This window comes from Acomys russatus, chromosome 19 (assembly GCF_903995435.1).
Source record: "Acomys russatus chromosome 19, mAcoRus1.1, whole genome shotgun sequence".
NCBI classification, from domain to species: Eukaryota; Metazoa; Chordata; class Mammalia; order Rodentia; family Muridae; genus Acomys; species Acomys russatus.
In genome coordinates this window covers 19,093,251-19,108,126 of record NC_067155.1, presented here as the reverse complement: position 1 = coordinate 19,108,126, position 14,876 = coordinate 19,093,251, and the positions used below count along the sequence as shown (strand labels likewise).

The window sequence follows — 14,876 nt, the reverse complement described above, 5'->3', positions numbered from 1 at the left end:
TGTGTGTGTGTGCATGATCCTGTGTGTGTGTGCGTGATCCTGTGTGTGTGTGCGTGATCCTGTGTGCGTGCGTGCGTGCGTGTGCACACATGAGATAGCAGCCACCCTGGCACCACAAAAGAGTGAGCATCAGTGTTTATAATAAGACGCCGATACTTTCTGAAAGTGAGGGTGAAGCTGAGGGAAGTGGTGGGTGAAATGGCAGGCGCACAGCTGGGAGGTCGGCCGGGTGGGGACGCATGCAGCAGAGGCGCAGCTGTCCAGAGCGGACAGCGCTTTTTCCAGAGGCGCTGAATATGGTTCTCCGTTCACCCACCGCTTCTAACTTCCAGGCCCGGCACATGCATCGTGTGCGGGATTACAAGTGTGTGGCCACTCCTGGGTGCTGTCTACATATCTTTAAAATTTTCGCCGGCCGGTGGTGGCGCACGCCTTTAATCCCAGCACTCGGGAGGCAGAGGCAGGCGGATCGCTGTGAGTTCGAGGCCAGCCTGGTCTACAAAGTGAGTCCAGGACAGGCAAGGCTACACAGAGAAACCCTGACTCGAAAAACAAAAATAAATAAAATAAATAAATAAAAATTGCTGAGCTGTGCATAGTCTTTAATTTAATTGCTGGGCCCTACAAGTCTTTAATCATGGCGATCTGGAGGCAAAGACAGGTGCTCTCTGTGTACTTGAGGCTACTTAGTACGTTCCAGGCCAGCCAGGGCTATAAAACAAGACCCTGTTTCAAAAAGCCAAAGTAAGTTAATTAGCTAACTTAAACATTGACTGATAGCTTGGCTAGAAAATACAGTCATTGATTCATTACTTTTCCCACAAATATGTTAAATCTCATAATGGAAAAGTGCAGTAAAACTTGAATTTCCTTTCAATTATAGGACCTTTTTAGCACAGCCCTTCATGGTTAAAATTTTAAAAAACAACTTTATTTTATGTGCACGCGACTTTGCCTGTGGACATGTACGGGCACCAAGTGCCTAGTTCCCCAAAGAGGTCAGAAGAAAACATTAGATCTCCCGGAACTGGAGTCATGGATGCTTATGTACCGTCGAAACCGGGGTCTTGTCTTGCAAGCTCAACAAGTCTCTTAACACCGGCCTGCCTCCCCCCCCCCCCCCCCCCCCCCCCCCCCCCCCGCCGAGTCAGCAGTCAGAGGTTAATGGTTCCTCAGATGCTGGGTGTGGGCTTGTCTCACTGGCTGCCTGGTGAGCGCCTCCGGCTTGTTATAGCCTCCACACTGCCTTCAGCATTACAGCACAGCCCTTCGCAGAGGCTCCAGATGAAAAGGAGTCAGTCGATGCTGTACTTCATTAGGCGTGGGGCAATAGGAGGCCCCGCCCTGGACAGACAGGTGCTGCTCATTGCTTTCGAAGGCTTCCAATTCTAGCTCTGTAGAGGTTTTGGAGGCATTTAGAGTAAATCAGAATAACCTTGTCTCATGTCCTGACCTATGGAATGATTATCTGTCTGTTTGCTTGTTTGTTTATTTATTTTTAAAACCTGGGATTAAAAAAAAAAGATTTATTATTATGTATACAGTGCTTTGCCTGCATGTGCACCTGCAGGCCAGAAGAGGGCGCCAGATCTCACTATAGATGGCTGTGAGCCACCATGTGGTTGCTGGGAATTGAACTCAGGACCTCTGGAAGAGCAGACAGTGCTCTTAACCTCTGAGCCGTCTCTCCAGCCCTTATTTGTTCCTTTATTGAGACAGGCTTTCTCTGTGTAGACCAGGCTGACCTCAAACTCAGAAATCCGCCTGCCTCAGCCTCCCGAATGCCACCACACCCGCGTGGCCTCTTTTTTTTTTTATTTTTAGGATTTTTCGAGACAGGGTCTCTCTGTGTAGCCCTGGCTGTCCTGGACTCGCTTTGTAGACCAGGCTGGCCTCGAACTCACAGCGATCCCCCTGCCTCTGCCTGTCAAGTGCTGGCATTAAAGGCGTGCGCCACCACCACACCCAGCTCCGCGTGGCCTTTTTATCTGTCCATTTCCGTGGTCTGTGGGAAGCCAGGCGCCTCATGCTTCTCTTCCGTGTTCTGTTTCCTCAGGACTCAGCGTCATCAAGGTAGGAGTGAAGAACAGGACGACCGGGCTCTCTCGGGAGTGTTTGCACCATGGCCCACGTGAGTTTGCATCGTCTCAGAAGTAACTAATTCCCCCCGTAGAAATTCTCCTTGTGCTTGTTCTGCAGCCATGTACGCAGGTCACTCCCAGGCGGTCAGTGGCGCTGTGCAGCAGCGTCGGGCGGTCCCTGCAGGGCGCGCTCTCCTCAGCTAACCGTCCCACCGTTCCCCCACATGGCAGTCCTGTGGTATAAACCTGAAAGCATCTAGTCGGGAGGAAAACATCTCTGTACGATGTGTCACTTTTTTGTTTTTTTGAGACAGGGTCTCTCTGTGTAGCCTTGGCTGTCCTGGACTCACTTTGTAGACCAGGCTGGCCTCGAACTCACAGCAATCCGCCTGCCTCTGCCTCCCGAGTGCTGGAGTTAAAGGCGTGCGCCACCATGTCAGGCCCAGACAGTGTCACTTTAAATAGAGGTGTTGAGAAGAGACTGGGCGCTTTTCACTTGCTCTCCATACAGTCTGGAGCCTTCGGTCAGTGAGGATGGGACTCAGTGCTGTTCCGGGGCTGTTTCAGTGCGCGCCTCTCTCGATGCATTTACAGGTTCTAGTGGGAACACTGAGCACACAGAGCCCTGGGGTGGGCAAGAAGTCAGCCGAATGCCTTGCTTACAGGGACCAAAACGTTCCACTCAGGGAAAACAGTGTTTATTTTGGGACTACATCTCTAAAGAATTCCTTAAATTTTTTGTTTGTTTGTTTTTTGTTTTTGTTTTTCGAGACAGGGTTTCTCTGTGTAGCCTTGGCTGTCCTGGACTCACTTTGTAGACCAGGCTGGCCTCGAACTAACAGCGATCTGCCTGCCTCTGCCTCCTGAATGCTGGGATTACAGGCCTGTGCCACCACGCCCGGCAAGAATTCCTTAAATTTAAACTGATGAAAAATTCAACTAAAAGTACCTTCCACTAAAAGAACAAATAACAAGGCAGAAGTGGTGGTGGCGCACGCCTTTCATCCCAGCACTCTGGAGGCAGAGGCAGGGGGATCGCTGTGAGTTCAACGCCAGCCTGCTCTACAAAGTGAGTCCAGGATAACCAAGGCTACACAGAGAAAATCCTGTCTCTCCAAAAAACAAAACAAAACAAAACAAACAAAAAACCCAAAAAGAACAAACAACAAAATCAACAGTCCATAAAATGACCACATTTTCTTGTGTTTTTCGTATATCAGGAGTTAGGGACTTCGAACAGGTGTCTTTTCTGGCCTGCCATCCTCTTGTCCTGGTGTTCCTTATATGAAGCCAGTAAGGATGTTGTGACCAAGCAGTCATTCGTTTTTTTTTTTTTTTTTTTTTTTTTTGGTTTTTTCGAGACAGGGTTTCTCTGTGTAGCCTTGGCCATCCTGGACTCACTTTGTAGACCAGGCTGGCCTCGAACTCACAGTGATCCGCCTGCCTCTGCCTCCCGAGTGCTGGGATTAAAGGCGTGCGCCACCACGCCTGGCTAGTCATTCGGTTTTATATTTTAGTTTTTAGTGTGTATGTGTGTGGGGGCCAGTGGAGGCTGGAAGGGCGTGTGGGAGGACGGATGCTCGGGTCGGACGGGCGCTCGGGACGGACGGGCGCTCGGAGCTGAGTCCAGGTCTCTCTAGAATAGCAGCGAGCTCTCGATCCCTGAGCCGCCTCACCAGTCCCCAGAGCACTCACCTCCATTTGTCACACGTAGTTCCATGTCCCTTTCTCCCACACTGCAAACCGCCAACTCTGGTTTTTGCTCGGCATGCATCGCGTTCGCGGCTCCGCCCTTCTTCCTTCCAGCTGAGACGTCTGTTTACTGGTTACCCTTGACATCGGGTTTGTCCTCTGGCAGGTGATGACGTTCAGCGACGTGGCTGTGGACTTCTCTGAGGAGGAGTGGCAGTGCCTGACCCCAGAGCAGCGGAGTCTGTACCAAGACGTGATGCTGGAAAACTACAGCCACCTGGTGGCAGTCGGTGAGGCTCAATCCCCAGAAACCCATGGGTTCTTTACTGTCAATTAGGGACACTTAAACAAAACAAAACAAACAAACAAACAAAGAAACCGAATGTTAGCCAGGTGGTGGTGCACACACCTTTAATCCCAGCACTCGGGAGGCAGAGGCAGGAGGATCGCTGTGAGTTCGAGGCCAGCCTGGTCTACAAAGCGAGTCCAGGACAGCCAAGGCTACACAGAGAGACCCTGTCTGTCTCGAAAAACCAAAAATAAAACAAACAAACAAACAAACAAAAAAACCAAAACCAAAACCAAAAACCAGACGCGAACATTGGAGGATTCTTCTGGAAAATTGGCTTGTGGTTTTTGCAAAAATAGTCATCATTGGGGATTCCCTCCTCCTCATCCTCCCAAAATGCTTTATGTTTTTCCCTTGCCCTCCTGCCATTGTCACTCATCCTTTGTTACCAAGGCACCACATGAAACACGTAGCGTTCCTCCCCAAGTGGTCACCTTCCGTAATTTGTCTTACATGCAGGAGTTTGCATTTATCAGCCACGTACGTTCCCCGAGACGGAGAAAGAGCAAGATGTGTCCGTCGATTGGGGCAGCGAGACAAGGTTTTGCGCTGGTGAGTGAAGGCCCCGGGCTGTCAGCGAGTGGGCAGCACCCGTCATACACTGGTCAGGACAGCCGCTCCTTGGCGAATGAATGGCCTTTCACAAAGGCTCGCTTGCATTTCCTTCAGTCTGAAGTCCACTCTCAGCTCTGTCAGCTTCCTTGTCCCCCATGCGACTCAAAGCACAGACCTCCCAACCCCCAGCCCCCTCCACCCCCCAGCCCCGCCCCTGTGCTCACGGCGTCATGAGTGGCCCAAGTCAAATGCCTCCCTGTCACTGGCTCTGACTTCACCTTTTCCCTTTTAGGTTTCTATAAATGTTGCCATGGTCCAAGACTTTGTAACGCATTTTAGCTTGCTTTAACTTTTCCTTCTTGCTCTGCGCTGCAGCCACAGGCAGCCTTCGTGAATTACTCAGCTTCTTTCTCCTTCCTGTGTGTTTCCTGAACGCATTAGGGTGTTCTTTTAACCCACACTTACTAGTGTTCTAATGTCACTCTGACTTACTAGTGCTGTGAGCCTTGTAGCCTTTTCTGTGATAGGAGCACAGGCAGAAGGTGTTATATAAGGGGTCGGCTGGTGGCTAGAAGTCAGAATAATTAGTAAAAACCAGATTGGGCTACTTAGGAGAAACCGCCTGCAAAGGGCTTGTGGCCACAGAGCGCCCTCCAGGAGCCAGCACAGCAGAGACGAGCCCGGCATCCGCCTCCCGGCGAGGAAGGCCTTTGTCAGTCGCTGAGCACACCCACGGCCAGGTGGAATGTATTGTACCAGGACCCACAGGACGGCTGAGCTTGCTTCTTCCTTACGTTCTTCTGAGGTAAAGGTGCTTCCGAGGGCCTGAGTTCGTCCTTGAGAGCCACGTCAGAGACAAGAACCAGCTTCTCAAAGTTGTAGTACAACTTCCGTGTCTGCCGTGGTATGTGCATACCCACAGACAGACAGACAGACACACAGAGACATACAGTGACTGTCATATGTCCACTGGCATGTGTGGACTCAGTCTGCCTGTCTCTCTTTCTCTACACATATAATTAATAAGGATGGTAATAAAAAAAATAATTTAAAAAGTAATTTGCCTTTGACTGAGCCAGCGTCGGTATGATTTTTGTCTTCTATGTACAAAAAGCCATGTAGGAGCTGAAAAGATGGTTCGGTGGTTAAAAGCACTGGCTGCTCTTAAAGCGGACCCAGGTTTGATTTCTAGTGTCCACATGGTGCCTCACAGCTGCCCGACTCCAGTCCTAGGGGGTCTCCGGCATTTCCGGTCTCCTTAGGTACAAGCACACACAGAATATATAGACATACCAGCAGGCAGACAGTCATATGCATAAAATAAACGCGTAAATTCTTAAAAGCCACAAAGGAAGCAGCCAGTGTAGTCATTAACAGGGCAGTGGAAAGGAAGGAAGCAGAGCTTGTGAGCTTGTTACACTGTAGTTAATCCTTGTGGCTGTTACCTGCTTGTGACTGTTCCATCGTTGTGGCTGTTCCATCCTTGTGGCTGTTCCATCCTTGTGACTGTTACATCGTTGTGGCTGTTCCATCCTTGTGGCTGTTCCATCCTTGTGGCTTTGTAGTCGTTGTTACTGGGGTATCCATTTGTGTTTCTCAGCCCCTGGGTTTGTAAAATCTTAGTCTGTTGTAAGCAACCTCCCTCTCTTGCCTTTTTGTTTTTTAGCTCTCTGAAATTTCTGGGTTTTTGTTTTTGTCCTTTTCAGTATTGTCCAGATTTCAGGTTTCCTTGTTTGTTTTATTTCATTTTTTAAAGACATTCACTCCTTGTGCAATTTCCCTTAACATTTGCTTTTGAGGGCACTCGGTTTTCTTTGTGGATAATAAAACACTCTTACCTTTCAGATATGGATTCTAGGTGGCAGCTGAAGAAAGTCCTGCCAAAAAATCGCATGTGTGCAAGTCAGCCGTCCCGCTGGGAGGCGATGGAAGCCGGCTCAGGCCACAGTCTTGAAAGTTCATGTCCCGGAGCTGACTGGGAAAGCAAAGGTCGGGCTGGAACACAGAGTGCGACCCAAGAGGGGCGCTGTAACCCAACGACGCTCACCTGCGGGAAGTCGCCCTTTCTCAGTCTGCTCACAGCTTTTAATCAGTGCCCAGGACTGACTATAGGAGAGAAAGCGATTGAACTCAAATCCGAAAAATCCTCCGGTTTTTCCCCGGACCCCACCCAACCTCAGTTCATCCGCGCAGAAGATAAATTCGGGGAAGACGCGAAATGCGGGAGGAGTTTTCCCCCGGGTTCAAAGCTGACTCGGCACCGCGCGGCTCACGCCGGCAAGAAGACGTTTCGGTGTGACGAGTGCGGCAAGGCTTTCAGCTTCCGTTCCAGCCTGGCCGGCCACAGGAGGATTCACACCGGGGAGAAGCCCTTTCAATGCAAGGAGTGCGGGAAAGCCTTTCGCTTCCACTCGCTCCTCAGCGTCCACCTCCGCGTGCACACCGGGGAGAAGTCGTACGCGTGTAAGGAGTGCGGCAAGTACTTTAACTACAGCTCGGACCTGACCCGGCACGTGCGCACGCACACCGGGGAGAAGCCGTACCCGTGCGCCGAGTGCGGCAAGGCCTTCAGCTGCGGCTCGGACCTGACGCGCCACGCGCGGATCCACACGGGCGAGAAGCCGTACGAGTGCGGCGAGTGCGGCAAGGCCTTCATCCAGCAGTCGCACCTCATCAAGCACCAGCGGACGCACACCGGGGAGAAGCCCTACGTGTGCAAGGAGTGCGGCAAGGCCTTCACGTGCGGGTCGCAGCTGAGCCAGCACGCGAAGGTGCACACGGGGGACAGGCCGCCGCACAGGTGCAAGGAGTGCAAGAGCTCCTTCAGCTCCGCCCTGGGCCACACGCAGCGGCAGCTGCTGCACCTCGGGGAGACGTTCTTCGAGGACAAGGAGAACGGGGAGGCGCCCTTCCCGGACGCGGGGCTCCTCGCTCGGCACCAGACCGCTCACGCCGCCGCCAGGAAGATGTACGCGTGCAAAGGGTGTGGCAAGGCGTTCAGCCTGCGCTCCATCGTCAGCGGCCTCAAGAAGCTGCACAGCAGGGAGGACAAGCTGTGTAAGTGCAAGGACTGCGACAAGTCCTTCCGGTGCCCCTCGGACCTCGCCCGGCACCAGAAGATCCACACGGGCGAGAAGCCCTACGTGTGCAAGGAGTGCGGGAAGGGCTTCATCTGCAGGTCAGACCTCGGCCGGCACCAGCGCGTGCACACCGGCGTCAAGCCCTACGTGTGCCAGGAGTGCGGCAAGGCCTTCACGCGCGGCGCCCACCTGACTCAGCATCAGAAAGTGCACAGTAAGAAGTCGCACGGCTTCAGCGGAGGGGACACGGCCCTCGGCTGTGGCTTAGAAGCCACCCCGCGACCCCTGACGGACCCTGGTGACAAACGCTGGGCCAGCAAGGACTCCGGAGGGACCTTCCTTCACGGCCCGGGCCTTACTGGGTCTCAGACCGCGAAGACAGCGTGCGACCGGAAAGACGGGTGGCCTCCAGGCGACAGCGACCCTTGTAAGGCAGCTCCCGCTCGGGAGAGACGCTTCCAGTGTGAGGAATGCCCGAAGGCCTTTCGGTACAGCTCGGAGCTCACGCGCCACCAGCGCCTGCACACCGGCGAGAAGCCTTACGAGTGCCAGGAGTGCTGGAAGGCCTTCGCCTCCGCCTCGGACCTCGCCCGGCACCAGAGGATCCACACGGGCGAGAGGCCCTACGAGTGCGGCGCGTGCGGCAAGGCCTTCATCCAGCAGTCGCACCTCATCAAGCACCAGAGGGTTCACAGCGCGGAGCCGCCCAGGGCCGCGGCCAAGCCGCCTTCGCTCGGCGGTCAGATGCTGCTGAACATGCGAGAGCTGACGCTCGTCAACAGCCTCATCAACCTGCGGAGCGTCGGGAAGATTCTGCTCATGGCGCAGCTCAGTCAGCGGCAGGGGCTTTGTTCTGATGAGAAGTCGAGTTGAGGCAGAGACCCTGGGAAAGGCTATCTCTGCGTCTCGGCTCTTCCTCGGCACCGCCATGTGTTGTACGTCCACAGGAAACATAAGACTGAGATGGGGGAAGCCTTGGGCTGTAACTCGCGCCTCTGTCCAGGTCAGTTGGTTCATGGTGGCAAAACCTACAAGTCAGCAATATGGAGACTTTCCTGGGTTCATATCTTGCCCAAAGTGAGAAAAATCGTAAGAGAGAAAACTGTGAACACAGGAGCATGGGTCTGAGACCTTTCTCGATGGTTCAGAATTTAATGGGCACCTATGAAGTCATGCTCGCTGAGAAAGCTGAACTCAAGGAACGTGGGGAGGACGGGGTGAGGCTCCATACTTAGTGGGAGGGAGCACTCAGAGGAAGCTAAAAGTGTGCAAACGCCTCTCAGATCCCCAGCTCGGCAGCGTGTACTGGCGAGGAACTGTGGCTCCCCGAGGGGTGTGGGAAATCTTCGCCTTGCGCTGGCCTCTTACATGACAGGAAATTCGTACTGGCGTAGAGCCCTGTAAATGTAAGAGAAGTGATTTGGCTCCTGTGTAAACTTGAGTCAACCACTGGACACGCACGCTTTCCGTGAGGTGTGTAACACACAGCCTGCGTGTGCTGCACGAGCGCTCTCGTTTCTCCGCTGCAAACCCAGCGGAAATCCATGAGGATAAATAGGTCGAGAAGCCATTTTTCCAAGAGCTTACTTTTTTCACTACTATATCCTGTGACACAAAACCAAGAAAGGCTAATTTATTTCTAACTCATCGAGTTGATTTCCAAAACCCCTCAGATGTAATCCAAGAAGACCTTTTGGCAAAATAACGCCAGTCATCCAAAGTGATGGTGTGATCTTTGTTCATTCAGGAAAACTGTTGCTGGTGGGTTGTTATTCATGTGCTGTAAGGATGCCTCATAGGAGACGTGGCATGCAGCTCTGTTTTAGAGTACTTGCAGTGACATGTAGGTGTGTAAAATGTGAGAAACATGATTTTTATATGTGGATCACTTATTTTCTAGGCAAACCTAGAAGTGCTTGCTTTTTAATAAATACAACATAGAAAGTACAAAATAATTTTTTTTTTTTAAATTCAGAATTACATTTTAAGTTCTATGAGGGCTGGAGATGTAGCTCAGTTGGTAAGCATGCTTGCCCGGCGTGCGTGAGGCCCTGAGTCTGATTCCCAGCACTGCACAGCCAGGCATCGGGGCCTATGCTCTAATCCCAGTACTCAGAAGTTCCAGTTGAACTATGTAGCCTGAGTCTGTGTCTCAAAGGAAAAAGAAAGACGTCCCACTATGGTCACAGGAGATACATAATATATATTTATGTGTCTTTACCGTAGGAGAAAAGAAAGCCCCACGGGAGCCGGGCGGTGGTGGCGCACGCCTTTAATCCCAGCACTCGGGAGGCAGAGGCAGGTGGATCGCTGTGAGTTCGAGGCCAGCCTGGTCTACAAAGTGAGTCCAGGATGGCCAAGGCTACACAGAGAAACCCTGTCTCGAAAAATCAAAAAAAAAAAAAAGAAAGCCTCACAGAAAGGGTGACCCTTATTTAACATCTTATATTTGAAAGGTAAATAAAAGGTCACAAAAGAGGTGAGCTAGCTACTTGCTGATGCCTTCTTGTGGGTGGATGACAATTCTGAACAATGCGAATGTGCCTGTAGTTCAGCACTACCTGTGGCACAGGAGCGGAGCTTGGTGCCGTCAGGACCCCGTGTTAAGCAGCCGTGAGTAAAGTGCACATAGGACACTTAAGTGCGTTTCTGAATCCGTCGTCGTCTTTGGACTTTACAGCTTGGGATAATTTTGTCCTGCATCTTTGCTGTAATAAAGCCGTGCTCATTCATATGGGCCTGATCCATTTTCTAAGATAATTTATGCAGATGTTTGCTGGGACACTCCCCGGCGCACTGGGTAAATGTTGTCTTTGTGTTATTCACGTCCTGATTTCTATAGGACAGAGCTGTGAACAGGGCGGGACTTTGGTATTGTAACGAGGCCTCGCCTGCCTCCATCACCTTCATAAAGAGCAAAGTAGCGAGTCAGGGTGGGACATTTGCCAGAGGAGCTCTGGGAAAGAATCAGACATGGGGGAAGAAACAGGTGCTGGCACTGAGGGGACGTCACACGCTGCGGTGCAGAACGTAGATTGGTATAACCGGGTTGACTTAATAGGAGCTCATTGGGGACAAGCCTAAGCCAAGGCCAAGCTTTCATACTAATTGAAAGTCTGTGTCGTCACTTGGGCGGCTGCTGGGCAGAGACAGTCCAGTAATAGATGTTTGTGTGTCTGTACATGTCTCAAAAAACAACCAAGAGTGGAGTTTGTCTTCCAGTCTACATGTGCACACAAACACACCATAAACGCAATAAAGCAGCCCCCCGGAATAAGAGCCAAGAAACTATACATTTAATTTAGAAAAGAACCAGTTCCAGCCGGGCGGTGGTGGCGCACGCCTTAATCCCAGCACTCGGGAGGCAGAGGCGAGCGGATCTCTGTGAGTTCGAGGCCAGCCTGGTCTACAGAGCGAGTCCAGGGCAGCCAAGGCTACACAGAGAGACCCTGTCTTGGAGAGGGGATCCAACTCCAAGAAGGCATGGAATTAATAGTTTAAAGTATTCTCATGCATGCATGTAATGTGTTCTGACCATATTCACCCCGTTCCTGTCTCTTACCCTGCTCCCAACAAGTCCGGTCTCAAAAAACCAAAAAAAAAAAGGTCAGGGGTCTGAGAGAGGGTGATGCCATTGTTAGACGGCTTCCTGCAGATCCAGCGGCATTGAGTTCCCTGGGGGCAAGTTTGGTTTTTGCTGTCAGGATATCTAATTTCTTCTTGTTTCTTCTTTCCTTACAACTACTTAACAAACTTTGACCAACAACACCCGCCCCACCCCTCCCCAGAGCCGCCCCAACCCCCCCCCCCCGCCGCTCCTCCCACCCCACCCCCCAGAGCCCTAGCGTTTACATACTCCCTGAAAAGTTCCCAGGATTTCAAACATCACGCAGTCGCAGGGCCGTCTGCAGGTGGCCAAAGCACATCTGCCCTGGAGTATGAGGCAAATCACATCAGCTGCTGCAAAGCACCCATATCCCCACAGCAGGGATTAAAGTGAAAACATAGTATTTCTGTGTGGTTTTTTTGTCTTTTTTTTTTTTTTTCCCTGACACAGGGTTTCTCTGTGTAGCCCTGGCTGTCCTGGACTTACTTTGTAGACCAGGCTGGCCTCGAATTCACAGCGATCCACCTGCCTCTGCCTCCCGAGTGCTGGGATCAAAGGCGTGCGCCACCACGCCCGGCTCTTGGTGCAAGTTTTAAGAGAAAAACATGTCATCAATAATGCTGCCATAACTCCCTCTCCTACAACGAGTTTGTCTGATTTTGTGGTAATTGCTTTTATGGTTATGAAGTAATTTTTCGTCTTACAGAAGAACTTTGTTTTAGGAAATATAATAAAAAGGCTGAGAGAAAAAATAAAGTGTTGGCTGTTGGGAGTAAGAGCTTCTGCTCCACGCACCAAATATGTGCCTTGATTGTATGTGTGTGTGAATCTGCTGGAGCCCGCTTTTGCTTCACCCGCCGTGTGTGTGTGTGTGTGTGTGTGTGTGTGTGTGTGTGTGTGTGTGCCTGTGCTTCTTTTTTCCTTTCTCTCTTTCTCTCCAGCCCCCATCAGGATCCATCACCCCGACCCCTAAGGAGTTAAAGGGAGTTCAGAGTTTCTTGTCAGTGACAGATAGTATTGGCCTTGAGTTCAGACGCCAGGAGCTAACAGCTTTTGGCTTCTTTTGCCAACTCTACCTCCTACCTCAGCTTAACCCTGTGTGTTCAAAGCTGGCTTTTGACATGAAGCCGCTAACAATCTGAAAGTCCAGTTACTGGGTTGATATGCACTTGTGGCCACCGTGGGCACCAGGTACCCACATGCAGAGGCACACATGTGGTCCACGTACATACATGCAGAGAAAACAACCATACACATTAAAGCTAATAAACCATGACAGAGATAACATTTAACCATATAAAATTTATTTAAACAAAAGCTTTAACATTCCAGGTAAATTTCAAATATATTACTTTCATTCCCTTAAACATCGGGCTCATATACCCAGAACAAGACAGTACAAAAAGTTGGAACCCGGGGCTGGAGAGTTGGCTCAGTGGCTAAGAGCACCATCTGGTCTTCCAAAGGTCCTGGGTTCAATTCCCAGCACCCACATGGCAGCTCACAACTGTCTGTAACTCCAAGATCTGACACCCTCACACCAATGCACATAAATTTAAAAAAAAAGTTGTAACCCAACCATTGGAGGCGCCTAGCAATGGGGCAGGGTGGGGGTTCCAGACATACTGCAGGCCTTGAACTCAGCAATCCCCCTGCATCTGCCTCCCAAGGGCTGGGATTAAAGGCGCCACCATTGCCCAGCCATATAAAATTTTTTTTTCACATAAAAATTTCTATTCCTTTACAGTATAACTTAATTTACTTTGACATGATTTCCAATTATATATTAAAATGTTTTTCCATTTCTTTGGCCTTTTGAGGTTGTAGGGAGAAAAATCCTTAATGTTTTTCTAGAAAATAAGTTATCAGCGGTTAACACTCCTATATTTATATTGCCTTGAAATGTACCGTCCAGATAATATCTCCTGTCCAGCAGGTGGTGGCGCATGCCTTTCTAGGCTACGGAAAAGGGACCCTGCCTCGAATGGCCCCCTCCAAAAAGCCATGAGCTCCAGCTGCAGGCTTTCCCATGCCCCTTAAACTCTAGGCTTCCTACTAATGTGAACAGTCTAATGTTGGGTACGATCCACACCATAGATAAAGACTTTGCTATGTCCATCATTCCACACCAACACGGGTCTCCTGATGTGGCCATAGCCGTGGTCTTCAGGGAGCCCAGCAGCACGCTCTGGCCTTCTTAGTGGCTCTCACCACTGTGAACTCTCTTATGTTTAGTAAGACACGCTTTTTGGCTAAAGGCTTTTCCACAGTCCTTACATGGAAAAGCTTTTTCTCCAGTGTGAGTTTTCTCATGAGAGGTAAGATGCGTCCGCTGGGTAAAGGCTTTTCCACACTCATTGCACGCATATGGCCGCTCCCCGGTGTGAACTCTGTGATGGCGAGCCAAGTTCGATCTCAAAGTAAAGGATTTCCCACACTCCTTACAGTGGTAAGATTTCTCACCAGTGTGAAATCGTCTATGTACACTAAGTTGTGAATAAAGTGTAAAATGCTCCCCACATTCCTTGCACTTAAAAGGTTTCTCTCCAGCGTGAGCTTTCTTATGACGAATAAGGTTTGAGTGCCAACTAAAAGCCTTGCCACAGTCTGCACATTCATACCGCTTCTTGCCGGCGTTAGCACGACAGTGCATAGTCTGATGACTAGCCAGGCTTGTGCTGCGTTTGAACGCCTTTCCACAGACTCCACACATATAAGCTTTTTCTCCAGTGTGAGTTTTCTCATGAGAGGTAAGATGTGTTCGCTGGGTAAAGGCTTTTCCACACTCATCGCACGCATATGGCCGCTCCCCGGTGTGAACTCTGTGATGGCGAGCCAAGTTCGATCTCAAAGTAAAGGATTTCCCACACTCCTTACAGTGGTAAGACTTCTCATTAGTGTGAATTCGTCTATGTACACTAAGTTGTGAATAAAATGTAAAATGCTCCCCACATTCCTTACATTTGAAAAGTTTCTCTCCAGCGTGAGCTTTCCTATGACGAATAAGGTTTGAGTGCCAACTAAAAGCCTTGCCACAGTCTGCACATTCATACCGCTTCTTGCCGGCGTGAACGCGACAGTGCATAGTCTGATGACTAGCCAGGCTTGTGCTGCGTTTGAACGCCTTTCCACAGACTCCACACACGTAAGCTTTTTTTCCAACATGAGTTTTCTGATGAGAGGTAAGATGCGTCCGCTGGGTAAAGGCTTTTCCACACTCATCGCACGCATATGGCCGCTCCCCGGTGTGAACTCTGTGATGGCGAGCCAAGTTCGATTTCAGAGTAAAGGCTTTCCCACACTCCTTACAGTGGTAAGACGTCCCACCGGTGTGAATTCGCCCAAGACCAGATGTTCTGGAATGCAGGCCAAATGGTTCTCCAGATTTCTTCCCTGGATGGGTTTTCTTACTTGGGTGAGCTCGAGGGAAGTGAGCGCGAGCGGACTCAGGAGGAGAGGCCTCCCCGCATTCCCTGTCTCCATGGGATGTGTTACCAGGGCGAGCGAGCTGA

The 14,876-nt window shown here is 50.7% G+C and overlaps 2 protein-coding genes across 2 annotated transcripts; one reads left to right on the top strand and one right to left on the bottom strand.

Moving 5' to 3' along the window:
* The first annotated feature begins 2,122 nt into the window (after positions 1 to 2,122).
* Positions 2,123 to 8,630, top strand: LOC127203808 (zinc finger protein 345-like). Its single transcript, XM_051162686.1, has 4 exons — positions 2,123 to 2,131; positions 3,940 to 4,063; positions 4,582 to 4,674; positions 6,523 to 8,630. Exons 1-4 carry the CDS (start codon positions 2,123 to 2,125, stop codon positions 8,628 to 8,630), a joined length of 2,334 nt encoding a protein of 777 aa, XP_051018643.1.
* A 4,931-nt stretch (positions 8,631 to 13,561) lies between these two features.
* LOC127203267 (zinc finger protein 678-like) lies at positions 13,562 to 14,579 on the bottom strand. The gene is made up of 2 exons (XM_051162058.1): positions 14,141 to 14,579; positions 13,562 to 13,960 (listed from the first exon to the last, which is right to left on the bottom strand). The coding sequence occupies exons 1-2, from the start codon at positions 14,447 to 14,449 to the stop codon at positions 13,562 to 13,564; spliced, it is 708 nt and encodes a 235-aa protein (XP_051018015.1). The 5' UTR covers positions 14,450 to 14,579.
* Between the last annotated feature and the right edge of the window lie 297 nt (positions 14,580 to 14,876).